Source organism: Chelmon rostratus, chromosome 11 (genome assembly GCF_017976325.1).
Source record: "Chelmon rostratus isolate fCheRos1 chromosome 11, fCheRos1.pri, whole genome shotgun sequence".
In the NCBI taxonomy this organism is placed as follows: domain Eukaryota; kingdom Metazoa; phylum Chordata; class Actinopteri; order Chaetodontiformes; family Chaetodontidae; genus Chelmon; species Chelmon rostratus.
In genome coordinates, this window is record NC_055668.1 from 13,205,662 (window position 1) to 13,231,625 (window position 25,964).

Consider the following 25,964-nt stretch of genomic DNA (forward strand, 5'->3'; position numbering starts at 1 on the left):
TGCATCTATGGCTACCAGAGCTGAGGAATATACTGTTGCTCTCCTTTCCAGGAACACGTCTGTCCTGCGAGCGTCTTAGTGTGTGTTCCCACTCACAGGCCTTCGTCACATTACACTCTGCATTCCATCCATGTTGATGGTGAAGGGATGGGAAGCATTACTGTGCAGGCCAAAGCAAACACGCTCACACACACATGCATATAAACACCTTCCTTGTGAGAGAGGCTGGTGAGCATTAGTGAGCTCAGCAGAGCAAACACAGTGATAAAGGCAGGATTGGGGCAGGTTCTAATGGGAGGAAGCAGTGGGCCAGGGAGAGGATTTACCCCCGGTATCCCCGCAGGCCCAGGCACGACAGAAGCCCTGAGTTTTGTAACCAAACAGTGTGTGGCGCTGACTCACGGTTCCTGTGTTTGCTCTGCGGGCTGTCCTAACATATCATTACTCCTCTCAGGAAAGGCAACCTTCTCCTCGGGAGAGGCGGCTGACTACCATCCAGACAAAACCTGACCTTTTACTTTCTCCCAACGGTAAATGAACTGATGCCATTCGAGACGAGCTGTGAGCGTGGTGGTGGGCGGCGGCGGTGGGGTGCTCGTGAGGGAGCGAGAGCGGGAGAGGGATTCACAGGTGTCAAGGAGAGGGCAGCTGTTGCACAGAGGATTCCCACACTTTCATTGTTTTTGGGAGATTTTCAAACAAGCCATTTCTAGGCAACTGTAGCAAAGGTCAGAATGGAGGAAGGAAGAAGAGAACAACGGAGGAGGAGGAGGAGGAGGAGGAGATGGAGAGAGAGAGAGGGAGGAATGGGTGGATGGTAGGGGATACAGCTTTGGAATGCTGCAGTGGTTTTAATTACAGACAGAGGAATAGTCTTTTTAAATATTTAGAGTACAGATGATCTCCCTGGCTCTGTGTGTGTGTGTGTGTGTGTGTGTGTGTGTGTGTGTGTGTGTGTGTGTACGCGCATCAGGCTTTGTGTGTGCGTGCACAACACACACATGTATGCGTATTGCCATGTGAGAACTTGTTTGTGTGTGCACACATTGTGTATGTGGAGTCCTGTGAGTTACTGAGAGCATGTTTATGTGGGTGCATGCGTGTGTGTATATGGGTGAGTGTGTGTGTGTGTGTCGGTGGGGGGGGTACATGTGTTGGGTATGTGATGAGCATGCGGAACTCCATGTGGACACAGCAGTAAATGTGAATAGAGCGTCACATTTAGCTTCTTCTCATTAGCCACAGTGTCACTATGTGTTAAAACCCTCTCATGTTAAATTTAGGTGATTTTCATGCTTTCGGATTGGTTTTATTCTCACAGGCTTAGCTAGGAGTCGAATATTTTCCTTCTTAGTCTCATAAAACCCTTTCAGAACTATAATAATGGCATTTATTTTGGAAATCATTCAAGTAAAACAAGGCTATTGTTAAATCCTGAAAATACAGACTGACCTGAAACGTGTCCATAGTAAGAAGTACTGAAAACTTTCAAGAATCAGACGTTTGCTCAGGTTTACAGATTCTTTTTATTCTTTGATCTAACTCATGACTTTTTAGGTAAAGTTCTTGTAAGGCTGCCTGTGTTATGATGTTAAGGACTGAAGCACTGAGAGGTTTTGCATAATTTGTTCTATGAAAAATAAAAGATGTTGCAGAAAAATGCAACATTCACGTTACTCCTGCTAAACTCCCGTCACATTGGTATCAATCTTTGGCATCCAGCTATTTGCAGAGGGAGTGACGCTTGTTCTCACAGCATGAACTGTGATCGCAGCAGAGATTCTCTTTTACAAAACTTACTCAAACTAGCAGACTTCTAAAAAGCGGTGATAAACAGTAAAAATCTGCTATAAATGAGCTGGAGAGGGAAATAGAACAAGACACAGAAGGCAGACATGAGAGAAGTGGTTTACAGGTGCTAAGTGTTAGATCTTGACAATGTGGGTCATGTTGTGAGAGACAAGCCTGGACTGCTCTCATGGGTTTAGCGCTCCGGCCGGCTGCATCCGTCTGACTGACGTTAGGGTGCAAAAAGATAGAAGGGCCGTAATCTCCTAATCATTAAGCAGGGAGCTGCAGGATGTAAAGAGATGTGACTGCTGCCTGTGAACACTAAGCCGGAGGAAGTTGGGATGCCACAGTTAAGTGGAGCAATATCCTCCTTGCATGTGTGAGGGGGCTGCTCTTGTTAACTGGGTGCTATCATGAGCAAACAGTCTTTGCGTCTCTTGCTGCATTGTGTGTGTGTGTGTTCAGAGCGATGCCAAGGCCAGTCCAGACTCAGACCCAGAATGGTAAATAGGCTGTAATTTTGAGGCAGCGCAGTGTTCTGCAGCCTCACATTGATCTGTCATTGACAAAGTTAATGAGCGTGGACATGAGGCACGGAGTCTCACCACAAAGACATCAAAGTGCTGCCGCTATGACTGGCCCGCTGTGAGGCTGGCCTTCAGGCAGACACCCAGGCTGCCGCAACCCCTGACTCCCCAGGAGGGGAGAGGAGTGAGGGGGGAGGGGGTGGAGGCGGAGAGGATCTTGGCACCATGTGCGGAGGAGTTTGTATGTCTTCATCCTTTTACTGCCCGTTCCTCTCTGTCTCTCTCACACACACATTCGCGGTGCATGTTTGGCATGCGTTTGTGGTTCTGAGCAGGGTTGAAGGGAGAGTGGCAGCAACTTTTGGGCAGCAAACAAGATTCCTGAACTGGATACTTCTGCCTCTGCTCACCACCTGCTGCTTGGGAACCTGCTGGCTAACCACACACACACAAAAGTCTTGCTTCTAGGTAACCCATTGACTATCTGCCTTTTCATTCCTCTCTGTCAACAGCAAATAAGAGAAGGGAAAAAGCAAAATCCAACAGCAAATATTAGCCTATGCAGACAAAGGCATTCCAGACAGGGTTGTCACTCTCCCTCGCTCATCCTTATAGTCCCATCCTCCTCCTTCCCTCCACCCCCCACCCCACGCTCTCACACAGCCACTCCTGTTCCTTCCTTTATTTCCTCCCAAGGTCTCTCTATTCAGCTCAGAGGCATCTCTGCCATCAGGGACACTTTGTTGAAATCCTATCTGACTTTGCTCCTCTGTATTTGCGTACATGTACAGTGTAAGTGTAGTATGTTTGTGTGCTTCGATTCAATTATCCAGCCAACTTTATTGTCTAAGAAGTGAAGTTGTTCAGCCAATCCAAAGATAAGCTTATAATGGAGCTGACTGCTGGAAGTAGTTGATAATAAAATGATTGCCGCGAAATACCATGACATTTTGTTTCTTCAAACAATGACCCTCGACTCGGAGAATCAAAGCTGCTGTTTTTTTTTACTGTGAACAAATGTCACACCTCACCTCTGTGATTTTGTCCTGCTAGCTTGTTTGACTCAGGCTGCCTCACATGCTCTCTTACACACTTTGTTCTGTGAATAGAATCGCTGCAACCAGATTCAGTCGCCTAAAAGAGCGAGATAAAACAAGCAAAACCAGGACGGATCTTCAAAGATTTACAGCGTCACTTGGGGATTAAAGCATTTTCTTAAAACCAATTGTGAAAATTTTAGGCAGTGCCTTCCCCTCACCCCCACAGCCCATGTCCTCCCAGCTTTTTAGTAGTCCTCCTCCTCCTGTTTGTCATCTTCTTCCCTTGCCTGCCTCTGGGGGTTCAGATGTCATCCTCATCCTTGTCAGAGGAGTCTAATGGATCGGTCACGCTCAGGGCCCTCCCAGCCTGACTCACAGAGCTGGGGTGAAAGGTCACGGCTAGGGTGAGACAGGAACCTCAGAGAGAGGACATCCGCCCGGCTGTTCCCAGCCGCGAGTGTGTCTGCAGTTGAGTATGTGTGTGTGCGCATGTATTATTTTCTCAGTAAACACCTTCTCTGTAGCAGCGTGCAGGGTAGCTGGGCGGACGATTTGCACAGAGCAGTAAAATACACCAAAGAAAATAAATAGCAGAGTTCAGCTACAGGATGTAGCATTGTCAGGTAAGCATACAAATGTGAGCTTACACACACACACACACTCCCTTCGTCTAGCATATCCATCATAGCCTCCCGGGGCCTCCTGTTCTTTCTCGAGGTCAGAGTTGAAAATGGTAGAGAGGACGCCTACATAGACATACAGCGGAGTGTGTGTGTGTGTGTGTGTGTGTGTGTGTGTGTGTGTGTGTGTGTGTGTGTGTGTGTGTGTGTGTGTGTGTGTGTGTGTGTGTGTGTGTGTGTAGGTGCCAGATCTGTGCACAGCCTCGGTGTTGATTAGGTCTAGGACAGTGGGGTGATCTATTGCCGTCACAAGAAACACAAACCAAATGTATGTCTGGAAACAAGGCAAGTCAACACATATGATGATGTATGGCTGGAAGTTCTGAGGGTCAGCAGCGTTTTTCTCTCCCAACAGTTAGTGCTCTTTCTTGTGGTTTTTTTTTTATTTGATAGTTGTAGGATTTGCTTTTTGTCGGATGCGTTTTTCCCCCCTTGACACACATACGGTGTGCAAGAATCGGGCCAGTCGTCATTAATGCAGAGCACATTTCCACTCTGCTGTTTCAAAATTCTTTTGTTTCCTTTTTGACTTGGGTGATTTTATATTACCAGCCTATTATGTCCTGTCCTCCTCTGCATCTTTATTATCCTTTGTTTCTCCACCACCACCCTTCTCTCCCCCTCCTCCTACCTCCTCCTCCTCCCTCTCACTTTTTCTCTCCATTTTTTCCTGGGTGGTGAGTTTTAATTTCATGCCCCCTGCTCTGGCAGTTGGTCCTCTGGTGAGTGCCAGGCTGGCTTTGCGACACACAGCTTCTCCAGAGGCTACCAGTCTCTGTAAAACACACACACACACGCACACGCAAATATGCATGCTCTCAGCCCCCAGGGCTATGCATCGGCATCCATGCAGAACTTATGGCAATAAAATGATCCAGAAGTTGCTTTCAAGAACACACAAAGACACATGCTGTCAGGGACGTGATCGCGCAAACAAGCGCAGAGGCATGTTAGTTCAACTCGAAAGAGTTGACTCGATTCAGTGTTCACACATTTGGAACAAAAAGCCACTGTATTCCCACTTATCCATCATAGCTGTCATTGTTTCAGTAATTTGTCTGAAGGTATTGGCCTCATCTGGCTAGCGACAGTATGCTAACTGTCCTGGCATGCATTCATTACTCCACACAGACGAGTCGCAGCCCTGGGGAGTAATCAGTCTTTATGCTAATGCTTGTGGATGATGATGGATGTGCTTCAGCCTCCATTGTGTTGGATGCTATCTGTTAGAAAAAGGAAAGACTGTTCCCTTCATGCAGGGATATATTTATCTTTTAGACGCTGTTGTCAAGATGACTTATTAAGATTATGTTGAAATACACCTTTGAAGTGTTTCAGATATTTCATTGAGTCAATTTGGAGTACTGCTGAAGATAGACAAAGACATGCTTTAGCATAAATCTGTGTGTGTGTGTGTGTGTGTGTGTGTGTGTGTGTGTGTGTGCGTGCGTGCGTGCGTGCGTGCGTGCGTGCGTGCGTGCGCGTGCGTGTGCGTGTGTGTGTGTGTGCGTGTGTGTGTGTGTGAATGTGTGTTTGGCTCTTGTAGTAATAATCTATTCCTACGGCTGCACCTCTGCAAGGGTTCATTAACCCTGAAAGCTCAGTCTTCTCAGGCCTCATCTTCATCTCCTGAGCATTGCAGATCACATCTGCTGCTGCAGGCTGGTCAGTCATTAATGAACACACCTCAAGGCCATATGTGACACTTCTAAAATATTTTAAGGAATGCAAGCGGGTAATGAATAAAAGAGGCCGGTAGACCCTCGGTCGACCATTAGGTGAAAGTTTTTGTTTTAAAGGGGAAGCTGAGTCAAATATTTTCACACTTACCCTTTTATGGCATCAAACCAAGAGGCAGTTTTGCAGATATCTGCTCTTAGATCTGTGTTGCCAACCAAATCCAAAGGAGGTGAATTGAATTTCATTTGTGCGAGTCAAACTGAGAAATTACATAAGAGCAGCGTGTCTTTCCAGAAACAGTGTCACAGTTGTGCTGGATGATCCGCAGACTTCTCTGTGAACAATTTTCATTGGAACTACTTTTTACCAAAGAAATAGTTCCAATGAAAACTGTTCACATTGAGGTCTGCCATAATGCCGGGAGGAAAAATGAACGTCTCAGTTGATCGTAGCAGCAGATCATCTATATCCACGAGCTGAAATGGTTGTCTTTGTCTGTCATTATGTGGTGGTTATAAGGTTCGCTTCACTCGCTCCCCTGCCTGAATTGTATGTGGGCTGTCAGTGTGGGAGGGTGAGGGTATTCCAGAGCAGCGTGGAGGACAGAGTAAACATCCAGAGCAGCCGCTGATGTTCATTGTTTAGCTCTTTTTCTCAGGACGACTCCCACCCACTGCAGCACAGCTGGGACCAACTCTATTGTCCTCCCCTTCCTCTGCCAGCCTCAGTCTTACTCTCACAAACGGAACACACACATACAAATGTGCATGCTTGCAACCACACACAGGCACACACATGCGGCGCGCACACACACACACACACACACACACACACACACACACACACACACACACACACACACACACACACACTACCCTCAAGGCTTAGTCACAATTCCAGCTGGGTACCTTTTGTCTCCTAGCAACCAGCACCTCTGCAATTTCTGGCCTTGCACCTCTAGTTGGGACTGAGAGCCCATCCCAACATTAGGACTCCCTGCCTGAGTGAAATTGAATCTGAAAAGTATTGGGCCGTTAGCTCTTGTGGAATGACTTTCTTTATGCAGTGAAGTTAATTAAGAGCACTGATAGAGTTGCAGAAAATTAAAGCCCAGAGGCTTTGATTTGCTTTCATTCTCTTTTGCTTCTAAGTCCCTGTTTTCTCTATGACATTGTAGTTGCCATAGCCCACAAAAAAGTCAGCATCAATACAAATGGGCATCAAAGCAAATACTTGCATTAATTAAAGAAAATAACCTCTAAGAAAGCAGAACCATACATGGAAATGTGGTCAGTCCAGAGGAAATATTTCAAGTTGATAAATCAAGAAAAAGACAAATGTATTCTAACAATTAAAATAGATTTTAGACATAGAGATAAAGAGAACAACAATTAAAAGAAAGACAACAATTAACAAAAATATATATATATATATATATAAATGGGAGTATTATTCTCCTCTACAGCTATGGGCCCATCTAGAGGCCAAAGTCAAATAAAGGAGTAAAGAACCCAGTTTTAAAGTTTGTGTGTTGTTGTTTTGTAAGCTCTGACACCACAGTGAGTATATCTGTTTGCCTCATGCAATATTCATGACAGATTTCCATAGTCTCAGAGACATGCAGTTATTTATTCATAGCTTGATGAATGCCTTCATTGACCCCTGACATGTACGCACACCTGTCACAGGAAGGAAACGCTGCCTCCTCAAACATGTTCACACACACAAACACAAACACACGGTGCGAGCTGACCAGTGGTTAACCTTTACCTCTTTACTTATGTAACAGGCTGTCTGGAATGAGTAGCGCAGTCTGGTTGAGCAGATGGAGACGCAGAGTCCCCGAACACTCCTGAGCACACTGAGGCCGACTCTTTCATTCTCATTCAGGTGCTAGTGTTTGGTGTGCGTCCACTGTACATGGTCCGAGCATTAGCGGCATTTCCCCTCATTTTGAGACAGCCTTGTTCTGTGGAGAATCAGTGTAACCTCACACCCCCACCAGCTTTAAATGCCCTCGGTACAGTACAAAATAAATTACCAGCTGTAATGATTAAACAATAGAGAAAAACATATCAGCAACAATTTTGATATTTGATTGGCCCTGTTCACTAGTTCACTGGTTCTAGTTTCTAAAATGTGAAAATGTGCTGATTCCATGGTCTTCTATGACAGTAAACTGGATATCTGTGGGTTTTGGACTATTGCTCAAGCAAAGATGGACTCTAGAAACTTGTTAAATGCTTTTTATAATCAGTTAATTGAGAAAATATCGGGCACATTAATTGATATAAAGATCCTATACTGAGTAAAAACACAAAAATCTGATTATGTCGCTATTGATGATTGCAAAGCAGTAGTCTCAAGGCGTTCTAATGTTCCTCTATATCACCACCACTACTTAACTTGTTCAGTCTTTTATTGTTGTTTTTGTCTTTTTCACATCCAAGTATACTGAGTGCAACGTCAAACCCCTGTGCACACAGCTGATAAAGCTGATTCTGATTCTGATTACACATTAAATGGAAGAATGTGAAAAGTTACTTAAGGCAGTAAAAAGTGTGATATAGTCTGGCAATGTATGAGATATTCAGTGTTGCGTTGCTATCAACAGGTGAAACCAGAGGCTTGGCTGTAAATCAGCTCATACACCGGAGGAACATGGTGAGACTGCTGTATACCGTTACGCACAAACCTGATCCCGCCTTCGGTTTGTTTAACAGCTGCTCTTGTCTCCAGCTAACCACCAGCCACCTGTATTGTGTATTTTGTGAAGCAGAGATACGGGGACGAGATGCCTGACTTACTGCTGATTACACTGCTGTCTTGCTGCGTTAAGATAACGCGTGTGGGGGGGAGTGAAAGCACTGTGTGTGTGTGTGTGTGCGTGCGTGCATGCCTTGGAGGGTGTGTTTGTGTGCTTGTGAGCGTATCCTGTTAAAGATAAGGTGATACATGCCCTGGCTGAGTTGTTGACTTGACGTCAGCCACAATGCACCTGTCTCATACATCATGATGAGCGGGAGGCAGTATATGTTAATGGAGGGAAGAGCCTGCAGCCTTTGTTGTTCCATCACCTCACCTCTGTCTTCTGCGCTGTGGTACAACTAAATCTCCCACTCGGTGCAATGCAGCCTTACTTTCCCCGCAGCAGGATGATGCATACGTAGTACATATTTATGTCAATGCACAGCCAGAAAAACGTACACATTTAAACAGAAGACAAAAGAGAAACTGGTCAGAAGTTTACATGAGTTAGATATCCAACAATAATAAAATGAGTTGGAGGGAAATTTTTCCCCTTTAATGAGTCCCTCTATTTAGACGAGGTGTCCTTGACTGTGTATATCTAGGCAGCTACCTTTGGGCTGTTTTTAAGTTCAGCTTTCAGAGGGATTTGAGCAGAGAACAGGCATGATATAAAGGTAGCTACTCCGCTCACCTTCCCTCTGGCTCAGTCCTCTCCGCTCAGCCTGATACTTTCCATGTGTGACGGCGACTGTGAGAGCTTAAAGTAATGACTGGGAGGTTTCACTCTCGATTGCAGAGCGCCGTTCCTCAACGCTGCACAAAGCCAGATCTAAGTAAGATGAAATATCTTAAATCAAGGCAATATATGTTTGTTTTTTGTCTGACCAGGCAGTTTTTATATTGGAGCATTTCACTTTTTTCAAGCTTTGTTATCCTTCATTACCTTAATAAGACGTATAACTTCTTGCTAAGATCTTTTTACTTGTTCCAAGTAACTTGTTTGAAACTAGAAGTCTCAGAATTATAAAATTCTTTGAGCAACACTGATAAGTACAAAACTGCTCTTTGTTTCTTTGTATCCAGACCACTTGTCTTTAGTCTGGCCGCACTACTTTTTAGATAACTGTGGCTTATCTGAGACTATATATTTTTACTTGTTTTCTAAATCTTGGTAAGAAATTTTCCTGTTCTGTTGACAATGATTTTGCACATTTTAAGAAATACTTTCCCCATTTTATTGGTTTTCTTTTTTTGGCAGTGAACCTTTTTTCAGTCATGGCACCCTTTAAATATACACAAAATCTCATGTCATTGCAGTGTAAAATGTAGTAAAAAGCAAACACTCTATATCCCTCTGACAGCCAACACACGCACACAAGTGGTTGTTATGAGAGAGAGAGAGAGCGAGAGAGAAGGGAGGGAGTTAAATATGACTTACTATCAATTGGAAACCTGAGCCTTGGATGATGCAAACAACTGCTCTATTATGGCAGGATGGATGAGAGGCAGACATGGGGCTCCTGGTCTACAGCCCTCAGTCGCTCCAGTGCTGGTTCTTGATGGCTCGAAATCTCAGTTCGCACAAATGCATTGTGGTGAGTGGAAGCAGAATTGCAATGGTGCTGCTTAAAACTACTGGCTACTCTTCCAAATATCTGAAACATGTTCAAAGCCATGGTCTGAGATTTCATTTTTAATGTGCGATCTTCTCTGATCTCTGCCAGTTGCTCCTTTGCCAGCGATGGCAAGTTTTTTGCACATAAACTTCGAGGGTCACAGGGTTTGACCCTCGAAAATAATAGCTAAATCTCTCCTTGAGGATTTTCAGATGCTGAGCGATAAGGTCAGGAAGTTTGCTCTTGTTTGAATGATAAATGCACAAGGGAAAACATCTCAAGCCTTCCCTGTTCCACCAAGGAGCGCCAGACTGCGAGCTTAGATCTGAAGCCACGCAATTTGTCAGACCAAGTGATTTTCACAAGATTTTCCTCTTTTCCTTGCACTTTAGCATTTAGTTCATTGAGATGCCTCGAAATGTCGGCCAAGTACGCGACTTTCACGCGCATCTGCAATCAATTCGGCATATGCAGCAGCAAAGCCAGCAGATGGCCACGTGCAGCATCAAGGTATGATGTTCAGCTCCCATTTCCTCGCACAGAATCGAAAACAGACGGGCTTCTTAGCACTACCCTTCATGGCAGCGGCCCCGTCAGTGCTGATACTGATACTGTTCTTCCAACTCAACCACCCCCATTTAAGACACTCACATGATAAATCTCCTCTCCGGTTCTTTTGTTAGGCACTGCTTTGAAAAAGAAAAATTTCCCTCTGATATCGCCCCCATCTACAAATCACACATTTGCCAAAAGTTGAGCGTGTCTACTGGCGCCTGCTGATTCGTCAACTTGTTCTGAAAATTTCTCACTGGATCTGATTTTTTCCAAAACCATGTCTTCAATATCTTCTAACATGTCATTGATTCATCTTTCGATTTTACAGTCCAACAGCGGAACCTTTGCTAACTGTTTTGGTACAGCAGCATTTCATTGACAATTGCTGTGCACGCTGGAAATATGACCATCTTGGCAATCGTGAGCAGCCTCATAGCCTTTGCTACTTACTCGACCACTAGATGGATATCCTCCAGTGCTTTCTCTGACACTGTTGCACACTTAATCATCACTTCCTATTGTGGGTTGTGTTGACTTTTCAAACAAACACAACACTCTGCGTCCTTGCTGGCCAATGTCTTTTAAGATTGCTCGGAAACCACTGCTTGATTTGGCAACTTCGCGCCATATATCAGACAAAGAGGAAGAGGAGATGATGGATCCCTGGCAAAAATAAAATCGTACGACACATTGCACGACACTTCTTTTCTTCGTCTTGCAGCTGGCTTCAGCTACCCTCACTACTGAGCTGCCACTGGATGACGAAGGTGATGGCTCAGATTCAGAGCTGTCTGATCCTGAAGCCTTTGTCGTCGCTGCCGTTCCATGCTAGTTTGTGTGCACCGACCGCCTCACTCAACCTCTCATAACTCTGCATGCATCACACGGTAATAAAAAAATACTGTGTGCTATTTACGTAATCTTTTGCTGACGTTGACATTGTGACATGAGGAAAAGGGCATTTGAGAGAAACTCGATGATATATGAGGTGGCTGATAATCTGCATTTTCATGATGAGTTGCAGCTATAGCTTTAGAGAGAGGAAGGCAGAGGAAACGAGAAGATGATCTATGCAGAAGTTCATGTTGGTCAGCATTTATTAAATCTCCTGCTCCCCGTGTTTCAAGGGAGGGGGGTCACCCTCTTTTCCCCCTGAGCTCTTTCTCAGCCTGCCTCCTGCTGCAACTCTGCACCTCAACAAAGTGCATGGAGTCGATTAAGTGTCTTGAAGTGTGTTCAGTTTACGTGTTGATTGAAATAGCTCCTGACTGTGTGTCTTAGTGACAGTCCTCTGATCTGGTATCAGCCGCCTGTGGTTAGGTGTGGTGGATCTGTCATCGCAGTGGCTCAATAACGCTGACCTCAGACCAGCGCTTTTCTTCCAGGAAGAGCCGTCACCCGATCTCCAGGATCGGTTTTCCACTTTTTAGGTAGCCAGTCGTTCACAAAGAAGCATCTTTAACTAGTTTAGTAAGACCACACAGTGTGTATATGTGTGTGTGAGAGAGTAAGACCAGCCACCCAGATTGGCTTTGTTGTCTTTCTAAATGGCTGTCTCCTTCCCTTTCACTCCTGTCCCGACTCAGCGTAAAACATTAGACCAATCCAGCAAAATGATTTCCAGGCTATTCTCAGAGATGGCGATCATTATTTCTGGCTTGGTGTGAGCCCCGCTGGCTAATGTAGGGATAGGTAATGGCAGTGATAATGGACCTGTTGAGAGGTATGTTTTCCCTCACCCTCCCTCCTTTCCTCTCTGTTCTTCTCACACTTTTCTTCCATTGTCCAGCAGGTAGACAGCATGACGGATGGACAGGGCTCGGCCGTGTCCCTGTGCAAAGCTATCGTGCACCCCGCCGTCAGTTGATAGCGCCTGTAAGCGTTCGTCATGATCGATGCCGCTCAGCCCCGCTCCATCACTCAGCTTGACTGCCAGTGAAAGGCTGGGACACACTCAGAAACACAAGTAGACATAATGGCAGGGGGAAATTAGGGTTGAACCGAGAGCCGGGAGAAAGGATAGATTTTCTCCCTTCTTTCGTCGCCATGTTAACTCTTTCATTTGCTTCACGGGTGGCAGCAAAGCACACAGCCAAATGTATGCGCTCATGTGGGATTTTTAAGCCCTACAAGTACACATAGACATCATGAATCATTTACAGTGAAAGAGGAGATGTGGGCAACAGTTAAACTAGCTCTGTCTTGATTCTCTATGTGTGTGTGTGTCTGTCAGCCCTCATGTGGGCTTGATAAGTTCCACTGACATCGTGTTTTCTCTTGGTGGTTGTTGAGTGTTCCAGTCTGGGAGCGCTGTGTGTTTCTCATTGGTTGGTGAGCTGTAGATGATTAGAGTGGAGTCCATCCATGAAATCCCCTTTAGGTCCCATCGAAAACGGAGACAGTTTGTGGATGTGTGTGTATTATGAGAGCGGGAGACAGAGGGTGTTATGCTAGCTGTATTTTTCAACATCCGAATAAATCACAAACCCTCTCCAGATGCGTCCGCACGGCCTCCTTTTCCCTGTTTCAGCATGTATAGAAGTGTGAGACAATAGAGGGTTAAACGTATAAATGAGCGCTCCGCTGTGACAATCCATGGGGTCTGTTGGAAATGAGATAATGCTGCTTGATGACTTATTTCCTGAGAGTCCACATAAATAAAAAGAGAAGGCGACGCTGCAGAGGAAAGTGGGGCTATAGTGAAGTGGCATGCAGCTTTCGCTGGCTGTTTGTACTAGTTTTGGTGGAAGGGTGTTGACATTAGCTTTCAAAAGAAAAAAAAATCTACAAAGACAAACAGATGCTATTGAATTATGCTGCAATTGGTATCAGTACAGTGTTTGTTTTTCATTAGTATTCTTTGTAGGGCCTATATTTAGTCCTAGAAGGGGAGAACAGAGAGGGAAAGAAACTGTCTCTCCTGGGTTTTTGTGTGAGAGTATTCCTAAATCAGCCTGTTTATTCCTCTCTTTATAAAAGCAGCAGTTTTCTCCTTCCCCGCTTTTCAAGTCCTCCTCCCACTGAGCTCCAACCAGCTCTCTCCTCCTCTCATCTCCACCACAAAGGGACTATAGAAACACCTTACGCACTCTGCATGCTTGCGTGTACTATATCTGCGTGTCTGCGCATGATAATTTGTGTGAACATGAATGAAGGATTTTATTTTTAAGACTGTGTTTTGTCCTCCAGATGATAATGGTAATCACGATGATGATAGTGGTGCTGGTGTCTGGCTGTCTTGTCCAGAATGCACGGACTGCTGCGCGGAGGTAGAAAACACTGAGGGTAGACAGGAGGGAGAAAGTGAGGGGGAGACGCAGCCAGGAGGCATGTTTATCATTTATTTTACTGGGAAAGAAAGCATAATGTGAAGGTGTGGAGAGAGAAGGATGAGAAGGGGGGAGCACAGGGGTGAGAAGGAAGGCGCAGATACTCTTGACCGCACACAGAAACACTCAGTCACTCTCTCCGGGCCACACAAATACACACACACACGCATGCCTGTGTTTTGGCAAGTACCCAAAGGCCCTGCAGCCTCGATCCATACTCCTTCTCACCTCATTCTCTTTATGTTATCCCCCACTCTTAACACCTTCCCTGCTTTTTCATCTGCCTGACACGGTGGGTTTGTTGTCTTCTACAGTTCTCTGCACCTCAACCACAGATATGTCTACACATAAATGCAGCATGTTAACATAGTAAGGAGTTGTTTTTTTTTTTCTTTTTTTGATGTACGCAAGACCTTTTACAAGCTCAGAAATGGCCCTAATCAAGGGATAACATCTACTTCCAGACTCTACCTTGCCTTCCTCTCTTTTCGATCATTGCTTTCTCGTGGTTTATTGGCGCCTCGCCTCAGTTGGCTGCATCTGCTCCTCCATTGACGGGGCTAATGGCTCCGTTTCTGCACTGATCGAGCTATCATTAACTCCCTATTTCCCCTACCTTCTCCTGCTCCTACCTATTGGTGCCACATCACTGACAGACAGGGAGATGTTTTTAAGTCCTCTGGTACAAGTGCAACTCAAGTCTTGAGGTCAGTCCAAGTGAAGTAATTACAAGTGAATTACACTTTTTCAAGTCTCTTAGTGGTGACAAGTAAACCGACATGACATTTGAACATTTTGCTTTCAAATCTGTGTTAAAAGTGTGTGCGTGTGTGTGGGGTGCGTGTGTGTGGGGTGTGTGTGTGTGTGGGGGGGGTTGTTTTGCACAAATGATACATAATTTGGTATAATTAGTAAAAATATTCAGAGTTCATGCTATTTGCGGCCTGCCTGCGTTTTTTCTATTGTTCTTGGATTTGGTCAAAGTCTCAAGTCCAATCAACTCTTTTGCAGTCAAGTCCTCGCCAACAATTGAACTTCTCATTGGTTGTAACAAGTCTGACTTGACTCCAAGCCTCCTGCGTTTTCTCTTTCCTCAGAACATTTCGATTTCAGCAGCGCTGCAGCCACCGTGCCGTACATGAGCACTCATGCTAAAGTTTAGCCTCTGATCCGACGAAATGTGGATGTGGACATAAACAGTTTGTGCATCTTGGGTTGGGTTTGTTTATTTGAATGTATTGCTCCTTTACTTGCAGTATCTTGAGTCATTTGTTGGTGCATTTCCAAGTTGAGCCTCTACTTTCTGAAAGCCTGCAGTTTATGTGCGCAGTTGTTTATGTGTGTGTCTACTTGTGGGTTTTTACCGTGCAGGGAGGAAGAAAGTAGTTAGCAGTTAGTGGCAGCACACTGCCATTCTTTTAACAGCCCTCACACACCTCATTAACTCTCTTAATAAGTAAGCAATCAGACACATTCCCCCTCTGTCTTTCTGTCCTTTTCTCCCTCTTTAAATGGACAAATGAAATTAAGAGCATTTGGCAAGGATAAACATTTTCTTATCATGCAATCGAGTCGAGGAATCAAGAAAACAAACACTACTTTAGATGCATACATACTAAAATAAAGGCACTTAAACTGGCACATATACAAGCACCAAACAGGCACTTTTTTTCCAGAATCTAATCAGTAAGAAATGGGTTGTTAGGTGTTTTTTTTTTTTTTACTGGATATGGTTCTACAGTCTTTTTTTTTTAAGTACAATGCAATAAGAGAAAAAGATTAAATTAAGGGTGAGAGGGAAGGAAAACTTGGGCCATGTCCGCACTACTGTGGATAAAGTGTCATTCACACATTGACAGATTTCTTTCAGGTCCTTTTTTGTACTTTTGAAAATGCAAAAGAGCTCAAAAATCATCTAACAAGCTCCTCTCTTGAACGACACATTTACTAGTTGTTTTATGCTAGATCACATGACAGTCATTTTCCCAGTCTGCACTGCAGTGTACAGTACAGTGAACTCTTAATTTACATGTATTCACTTGAATGGGTATTTTGCAGAAAAAAACATCAGTCTCAGTTTACCTTAAAGACAGTGAGAGAAAAAGTCTAAATCCACAAAACTAATGCTAGGTTTAGTTTATCAGAAAAGTGCAAACAAAGACAGTGAGGAGAAAGAAAGTGGTAACAGTGAAAAGTTGGTGTGAAGGGGGTCATTGAAGGACAGAGTATTACAGAGCGCAGACTTCCACATAAATCCTTAAATGGCAGTGTGTTTTTCCCCTTTCAAACCAAGACATCAGAACATCAGATCATTCCGTCTGATTTATGACCCCCTGTGTCAGCCGCTGTTGTCAACCAGCAGTGGAGGCAGAGGTTATGAAATCTTTAGGATATGAAAGAGGCAATTGTTTGTGTTTGCATGTCGGCAAGTGTGCACATGTGTCGATGTGCATGTTTTCATTTGCGCATTAGAAGTTGTATATTACTTACCCGCAGAGAACCACACTGCGGAGTCTGAAGCCCTGAGGGTTCAAACCAGAAACGGCTGTCTGTGCCTGGATTAGCTGAGGCCTTGCAGCATCCCTGGAAACTCCTTTTACTGTGAGAAATCAAGATTAAAGACTTACAAGTGTGATTATCATAGGCATAAGAAATATGCTAATATCTTTACACTGCTTTTTTTTGATTGGTGGGATTAGCATCTGATCTGTTATGCCGCCACAGTAGGCATTTCTGTCATGCAGAAGAGAGTTGAAGTTGTGTATAGTATTAATGGAGTCTACTGAGATAGAGATCAGAGGTTAATGATGTGAATCAGACAGGAACCAGACATTACCTTCAACGTGAGGCTAATCTCCAGACCAGGCGCCTTGAGCTATGTCTGATAACATTGCTAATTATTCCAGATATACACTCTGCAGGGATTCTTGTAAATAGGCATATCAGTAGCTGAGTTTATTGTCAGAGCACTTTACAGTGACTAAACGATACCATTGTTTGAGGTCTTGTGCAAGTGAGGCCTTAAAAAGTCCTGACCGCAGCGCACTACGGGCTGTAGCTCATACAGCGAGGACACACCTGAAAACATGTGTGTTACCTCATCATTAGGGCTACAATGGGAATGAACTGTGAGCAACGTCACCTAAAGAGAGCCAGGCTACATTAATGAACTAACTGCCCATTTCGAGGCATGTAGTGCATTAAGATAAATCTATACCAGGTCTAGGCCGTTTGAACACTGACGCAGCCACACTCACTCCCACTAACTCGGGCAGTGGTTCACACACCTGTAATGAAAAGGGACTGGTCGGCACGCTGTGTGCAGGAAATAAGGAAACAAGAAGTTGCAGGTCTGACATCATTACGGAACTCTGTGAGATGCCTGGGGGCCTGGACGGGGCTGGAGGCCGCTGCCGTGCCTCAGCACAGTCTTCGTAGCATTGTAATGAGTCAATGGAAGGAGTCTGGGCGGCGAAGAGCGCGGCGTGGCTCTGACGGTTTCCACAAATCCTTTCACCCTGAACAGAGCTGAGCAAGTGGCGTATGGAGGTTATGACCTGTGCTCATGCTTCCGATTCCTTGTCTCCTCGCTGCTCCTGTAATACTGACCCTGAGGTTAGCTAAGTCGAAGTCACGTTTCGGAAAGTGTCTACTGGCATGACACTCAAAGGCCGAATGATTTGATGGAGAGAAAAAAAAGGACCTCTCTCTCATTTCTCGCCATGCCAGTTTGGTTGTTAACTATGTTCGGGCTGCCTCTCAAGTGATGCACTGTGGTGGTATTTGCTGAAGGGCTGTAACTTTAAATTTACTGTCATGACTTAGCGATGGAGACCATGGTGGCCAATATCCCTCTTTGTGGTGACTGTTCTCACATAATCATGTCTGTTTTTGAAGGGATCAGTGCTTCCCTGAAAATCTGCTTCCAAACTAATCAGAAATGTCAAATATCTCTGAGCCAACACACAGTCGGGGCTGAGCTTAGAAAATACCAGTGAGGGGCAACCACAGGCTATGTAAAATACAGCATGGTCTCCCACAGAAATGTCCTGTTTGCCGTTTTAAGAATGTGTAAATGCAGAAATGTAGCGTTGCTAAATTTAATATCGCTCTGGCTCCCGTAGGAGTCGAACCCGTCGATAAATCCTTAAAGGACACAGAAGACTGCAGACTCCAAACCATGACCACTGTGATTATTCTGTTATATGTGACAGAGGAGAGAACAAACCAGGCAGAGGGAGAAAGGCAATATAAGTAAATGAGAGAAAGGCAGACTTTCTGGCACGATAGATAGCATCATTTAGGGTTGTCATGGGGCTTTTTTTTTGGGCACACATTGTCCCAGAACAGACCTACAGTTACAAAACGACCTCCCACGACCTCAGTATCTAATCCAATCAAACAGCACGATAAGTGGGAGCATATAGATCACTCCAGCCAATCGTGTTATAGCGTGCTAATAGGATTATGGGGGTTTTAGTGTGCGGATTCCACCCTAGAGCTTTCATTTTACTACTTACACACATAGCATTGTATTCATATTGTCAGAGCCGTCCTGCCTCGTCTTGCATTCCAGCTTCTCATGCCTGTCTCCATCTCTCTGTTTCACTGCCTTTCTTCCTCTCCTTGCACCCACTGTACTGTAGCCTCTGGCACTCCAACAATGGCGTCCTAGCGCAGCAATCTGCAATCATTCCTTACTGTAACCCGGGAGTGAACGCACACATACACATGCAGAAAAGACAAACCGCACTCCTCCCAGATGTCCGGAGGGAGAAATATTAATGGCGTGTCTGCATTACAGCACTACAGCGTCTGCGTGTGTTAGTGTGTTTGTTGCAGGAAGGTGAGGAGAAGGTGAGAGGGCTAATTAGTCATCAGATAGAGTGCATGGCCAGGTAGACCAAAAGCATTCCTCTCGCATGGAGCCGTCTTGATAAGAGGCACCAATATAGTCCAGGTGCCAGACTGACTCCGCTTTCAACTCTGCACTTAGGCTGTTTTGCCAAGAGAACAACAAAGGAGCTGGAGGGAGCACAACTATTCTGGCTCCTATACTCGCCGGTGCAGAGACATGAAGCTGGTTTGATGTTTGGGACGTGATCCTGCAAACTGTGGCAGACTGACAAAATAGACAGATTATCGTTAAACTGCCTGCTAACTGTGCTGCACCGAACATCTCGGCAGAGGCAGATGTTATGCAGATCTGCTGAGGAAATAAAAGTCAGAAACCTCAGATGATAAAATTAGAATGTGCATAAGATGGAATATTTATGTTCTCTTTGAACACAAGCCAGCGATGTGTGTGTTTCATTTGCACATCTGTACATGCACATCCCATTTTTGTGAGTTGAGAATAGCAGCCAGATAAAGCTGTTGTCTATACTGCTGGTATGTGATACAGCTGAGATAATTGGAGTGCTTATTTGGTAGTTTATCCAAGGTATAAAAATGCTCATTTTATGGCCATTCCCATGTAGTGTCGTGTAAGGTTAAATACACAGCCATCTTCTAATGGGGTCAGACTGTAAAGATGGGGCAAGACCCAACAAGTTACAGCCGACTGCCAGCACACAGCTCCGTAGGACCAGTCACTGTGCGCATGCATTCACATTCCTGTGAAATATCAAACCGTGCGTGTTCAAGCAAAATGCATCATTTTATTCTGGTAAAAGTTCAGTTGCCTTGAATTCAATATATTCAAAGAACATAAAAGCAAACACGCAAATTCCGTTTTTAATTGTGGTGTATTTGCAGTGGCCTGCAGAGCGCTGTTTTAATTTCTTCTGCACCATAAAGGCACAACCACCCATTCATTAGATAGATTGCACAACACAACCACTGTGGAGTGTTTCGCTTCTCTCTTTTGTATCCCAGTTGAAACAATGTGTGTGCGCAACATTCATTCCAAAGAAAGTTCTGGAGAGGATGACCCAATGGGGACACTATGTGAGACCGATCTTGGGAACTCATTTTAACATTACCCCATGGGGTTTTATAAGTGTGGATACTTGTTGTGTGCATCATGGGAATGCGTGCTGTGGTGTACATAAACATTAAATAAGTAGAAGCCATCATGGTCTTATAGAGAGCAGTTGTGTTGTGTAGTTTTATAGATTGTGGTGTCGTCAGCCTCGATGGGCTACCATAAGTACTCTGTTTACGTCTGTCCGAGCTATGGGAGCCCTCCATGCGTGTGTGTGTTTCATGACAGGAGCCTCTCTGGCAGCGCCCTACAGTTTCCCTGTGTGGTGTGTGTGTGTGTGTGTGTGTGTGTGTGTGTGTGTGTGTGTGCGTGTAGAAGAGGGGCAGAGCCTTTCTGAATGAGGTTAGCTCACCATTTAAACGGCAGACAAAAGACTCTGCTAATTAAAACTATGGCTACTTGTGTTTCACTCACTCTCTTTCCCTCCACTCCTCTCTGACCCTCCCCTTTCTCGCTTGCCTACTTTCCACACACATGCACTTTTCAAAGGCCTAATTTGTACCACCTTAGATGGGACACAGACACACACACACAGCCCAATGCTAAAAGATAATGTTCTTTGTGCCGCGGCGCCCTAATGAATCTACTCCACAGGATCAGCAAGGACCCCTGTTCGTTGCTTCCCAGCTGCCTGTTTGTTTCGGTCTGTGTGCAGGCAGTGAGCTGGGCACCTCACACCAGAGCATGGTCAAGGCACGGAGAGCAAATTATGGCATGAGTGAACGCTGAATAATACAGCCACTATAAAATAACCGCTCCATTGTGAGCAGAGCTCTCATGCAGTACCACACCTCAGGGTTTTGGCACACGCTGGAGAGGGAAAACAGTTGCCCTCAGCTTTCTGTTCTGCACCGATGAGTGCGTTAAAAGAGGGAGCGACACTGAATAGAGTGTGAATTCTGCTGGTTGAGAAAGCATGCTTTAAACGCTGGAAATCAAACATTTACGGAGGAAATTGTTGAATATTGTGTTTTGTGTATTGCTTCCAAGAAAGGGTATTTTTCTAAGGAACACCCTGCTGAACCAAGCCAACCAAACCAAGCCATCCTTCAGGATAAGTTATGTGTTACTAAAGTCTGCTTCTTGTCTTCACAGAGATCTGAGCGAGAACTTCATCCAGTCCATCCCCAGGAAAGCATTCAGAGGAGCTACAGACATCAAAAACCTGTGAGTACGGATGTACTTAGTGCTGCAACTAATGATTATTTTTATTACTGATTAATAGTGAAAAAAGTGGAAAAATGCCCATCGCAAGTTCCCAGAGAGCACGATGATGTCTTGAAATGTTTACTTTCATCTGACAGTCCAAAGTATAAGAAAATCAGAAAATATTCACATCTGAGAAGCTGGAAATAATTCTTTATTTATTTATTTATTATATTAATCAATGATCAATGTCATTGTCAAATTTCTGTTAAACTACTTCTTAGTAAATCCATCATTTTAGCTCTACATGTCCTGGCAGTTGATCAGTGAAATTAGTCACGATAAGTCGATGAAGAGTGAATCCAAAACACTGAAAGCTACTGGAAGTGAACAGCAGAAGAGTCCATTCACAACTCATTCAGGATCATTCCAGCATGTTTTTTTTTATCTTATCTGGCTGAGTTAATGGCCCTCGGTAAGAGTAAAACATTATGTGCGCATTGGTGTGTGCATGCCTGCTCGGTGGGTTGTATATCACTCTGACTGAGGAGACGAACCCACACGCACGCTGCTCCCCGATGGTGGCTTGTAGCAACTGTGATTTACATGTTCGCCACATTATATGCACATTCACACACAGACACGCGGATTTATGAGGTGTATCGATGCAGATAAACAATCGCTAAAGTCCCCTTTCGCTGCTCTCGGAGTTACATGAGCTGAGATGACTAAACCAGCATCGATTTACCATAGTCCATCAGTGTACTGCTTACTGTATCAATGATTATAACTACCCCGCAGGGACGGAGAAAGATTGTGTCTTGTGTAACAAAGCCTCTCTCTCTCTCTCTCTCCACGATGTGCTCTGCAGTCAGCTGGATAAAAACCACATCGGCTGCATTGAGGATGGAGCCTTCAGAGCTCTGCGAGGCTTGGAAGTGCTGTAAGTATCTGAAGTGGTGCTATTCATCCGGCCCCACCCTGCATCATTCCATTAAAGCACTTAGTTAAATGAAGATATTGTTTTTGCCCTGCTAATAACCATAGCTAATATACACATAGCGCAGACCTTTAATTAGAATGGTCTTAGTTATTATGCCAAAACACCCCCAGTGGGCCTCATGAGGGGGCCCGCATCATGGAGACCAAGCTCCTATTAACTCATTGTTCCACACAGTTGACAGCAGCGTTCTCCTCCATCACATTAACACCCACCCTACCCACTCCTCCACCTCCATCTACACCCCTAGTCCAGCCCTGGGCGGGCCATCTGACAAGAGAGCTCCAACCATCTTGATCAAAAATCCCATTCAAGTGAGCATTCCACCCTGGATGCATTGGTGACCACGTTATTCAGTTTAAAAAAAAAAAAACCCAAAACATTCAATTAATCATCCCTTGTCAAAAAGCATAATCACAGGCCTCCGTTAGAGCTCTCCACCTGAAACAATGTAGACTAACAGGGCGGGCCGGGGGACAAAGGCGCTTTGACAGCCTTGTTATTTTTATGGTAAAAGACTGCGTTGTGCATGTGTGTTTGTGGGGTATTTTTAGGGGGTGGGGAGACAAAAAAAAGCCATTAAAGGCTGCTTTTATGGCGTGGATGGATTGCAGATGTAGTGATAGGGTTGTCATAATGGTGTAAGAGGGGATGGTGGGGGGTGTTTTGATGGGGTCTGTATGTTCTTGGGGGAGGAGGACAGGTTGTGTTCAAAGGGGGAGCAGGTTGAAATATGGTAAAGGGCTATTAGATTGATTGAAATGACCTGATTCTCTCGCTGCAGCTGATGCCCAGGGTTCCAGGGAAGCGTGAGCATGTGTGTGTTGTATGTTTCTTGAGATACAAGTTGGGGGCGCTTGTGATCATGCACGTATGCACACGCATGTGTGTCTATTTGCATGCACGACTGTACGTGTGCGTGGGAGGTGCGAGGGCTTCCCATCTGTGTGGAATGAGGTGTTATATTCCCAGTGGGATGCCACAAAGAGAGACGGAGAGAAAAGGGAAGGGGGGGGGGGATTTAAAAAGATGGAACGGAAGAGGAACGGCCGCAATACAACTCTTTTTAAACTATATATTTTAAAAATGCTTCTTCTCCCCTGCGTTGAAGATGTGACTTTGTTTGCTCTTTTCTTTTCCCAGAACGCTGAACAACAACAACATCACCAGCATCCCCGTCTCCAGCTTTAACCACATGCCCAAACTGCGAACCTTGTAAGTCACACCTGCCCCACCACGATGCTCTCTCCCTTTCTGAAGGTATTCTTTGCAATAAAGCTAGAGTCCACATGCATGCAGGCACAGCAGGGAAAGTGCTGAAGTCACATACGATGGGAGTAGATGTCATTCCAGGCAGTGTTGGGAGGCAGCCATAGCCACAGAGCACCACAGAAGGGCCTGTAGCAATGCCAGGGGCCATTATCCCCTCCATCTAAAGCACACACAACAACAACTGGCCCAGATAGACGCAAATAGCCCCAGAAGCCTATTGTGTATTATGCATTGTATGTGATTACCAAATCTGAATATGTGTACAAATTAAAACAATTACGCCTGCTGAAACTCTCAGACCCGTGACTCCTTGTGGCCACACTTCTTGCGGTGGCTTGTTGGGCTTCCACAATCCCAGTGGGGTTATATTATATTTCTGTTTATGTGTGCGATACATGTCTGTGCACATCGGTTTGCAAGTTAGCATACGTGCTCCAGAGGTCCACCGCACCGCAGCAAGAGTTATTCTGGACAGGCACAGTATTCCAAGAATGCCGTGTTTGGAGTATTGGGTTTAGAAAAGTCCTCTTTATGTTTCTCCTTTTTAGAATGTGCCATTTACAATCATCTATGTAGCGTATCATTTAGTGCGTTTCGCCACAGGGATTGGATGTGATGAGTCCTTGGAAAGAATAGACACTTTTTTTTTAAACTAATTTTTTAATCTGTTTTCAAATTGAGGATCACACATTAAAACAGACACAACTAAAACACCCGTCACCCCGCCACCCCCACGCACTCTCCCAAACCCTCCCACATCCTCCCTCTACCCACATGCAGCACACACAACCTGCATACATTTCATGGTCACGTTAAGCAGATGTAAGATCAATAATCATGAAAATACGATCAACAGGAAATAATAGGAGCATGATACAAACATTACATTAGGGCTAGACAAATAGTACACAAAAAGACAATAGTCTAATGATAGGGATCAGGCATAAATATGCTCTCAACAGGTCACCATTATTTGATGATCAAATATGAGTTTCTGTAGGTGTAGATTTGACACTTTTAATGCTATTTGTGTCTTCACCTGCTGGTGTTTTAAACAGCAAAGAAGGCAGAGAGGATCTTTTTATGCATCCATGTTGAATTCTTCCTCTCTTTTCACAGCCGTCTCCACTCCAACAACCTGAACTGTGACTGTCATCTGGCCTGGTTGGCTCAGTGGCTCAGGCAGAGGCCTACAATCGGTCTGTTCACCCAGTGCACTTCCCCCGCCGAGCTCAGAGGACTCAATGTGGCAGAGGTACAGAAGCACGAATTCAGCTGCTCAGGTAAGACTTGCAGACTCACTCACAATAAACTTTAGAAGAGCGATACCACAAGAACATTTCGTGTTGTGCATGCTCAGTCGTTCAGGAAGGCTAGTTTTTAAGTGGCAGTCTTTTTGCTGGGCACTTTGATCAAATCATTCATGCCAAAAGCTCCCTGTCCTTGCCAGTAGATATTCTCCTCCCTCCACTCCCATTGTGTTTGTGTGTCAGTGTATTCACCTGGAGAGCCCCGGGGCAACCCCGCGGCTCTCTTCTGGCCCTTTCATGTGTCTCCAGCTTTCAGGAGCTGGCAGCATTGCCAGGAAAATGCCATGACATACATATAAAACACATAGCCACTGACAGCAACACCCCTCTCCTCAGTCGTCATTATTCATGGCCTCTCACCTCCTCGCCGAAGGATTATCGTAGCTTTCAATTCGCAGTTTTCTCTCTTGTTACGTGTGTGTGTGAAAGTGTGTGTGAGAGAGAGCATGTGCATGTGGGCGTGGCATGGCATGCATTGGGGTTATCATATCAGGACAATGGAAAAACAGCATGAGAACCTCCACTCCCCACAAGGCCATCTCACTCTCAACACCAGCTGTGAGGGGTGTTTGTGTCTACATTTGTGTGTGTGTGTGTGTGCGTGTGTGCGTGTGTGTGTGTCTCTCTCTCTCCATGGGTTGTGATTTTTACGCAGCCATACAGCAGCAGCACAGATCATTAACTATTCATCGCCCAGGGAAAGAGACTCAAAGCGTGGGAGTGTAACAATTCCAGTTGCAAAAGGGGAGCAGGGGATGTCAGAGAAACTTTGGGGTCTGGTAGGATGCACATACACAAATTTGAGGTTTTGCACGATGGAGAGTTGCAGCTCATGCTGATATTAACTTTCATCATATAAGAATTTTAGTGGGGTGTTTTAGTTGATTGACACAGATTGGTTCACTGTGATTCTCAGCGAAAGACCAACTTTTTGGGCAAAACAAACGACAGGATGAAAACAAAATCTGTATTTCTGTGTGTTTGTGCACAAACTCACAGTCATGCATTCACACAAACATGCACGCACATAATCCGAGTTTCCTCTTGAGTGGATGAGTGACCACAAGTTGAACTCCCAGGGAAGGACTCATTAGGGACTGATTCACTGGCACACACACACATACACACACATATACTTTTTTTTGTGTGTGTGCGTGTTTTCAGCGTTGTGTGTTTGTGCGTGTGCTTAGTTTGTGCTGTGACCAGGCCAGGCCACCTGCGGGGGATTTGGGGCGGGGTGGCGCTGTGTTGGAAGAGAGGAAGAGGGAAAAGAGAGGCATG

The 25,964-nt window shown here is 44.9% G+C and overlaps 1 protein-coding gene across 1 annotated transcript in view; it reads left to right on the plus strand.

Moving 5' to 3' along the window:
* slit1a (slit homolog 1a (Drosophila)) overlaps positions 1 to 25,964 on the plus strand; it is an 89,091-nt gene that overhangs the window by 30,247 nt on the left and 32,880 nt on the right. The window contains exons 5-8 of the mRNA XM_041947666.1: positions 21,051 to 21,122; positions 21,973 to 22,044; positions 23,245 to 23,316; positions 24,493 to 24,656. Of these exons, the coding sequence (XP_041803600.1) occupies positions 21,051 to 21,122; positions 21,973 to 22,044; positions 23,245 to 23,316; positions 24,493 to 24,656 (380 nt within the window). The remainder of the gene's footprint in view (positions 1 to 21,050; positions 21,123 to 21,972; positions 22,045 to 23,244; positions 23,317 to 24,492; positions 24,657 to 25,964) is intronic.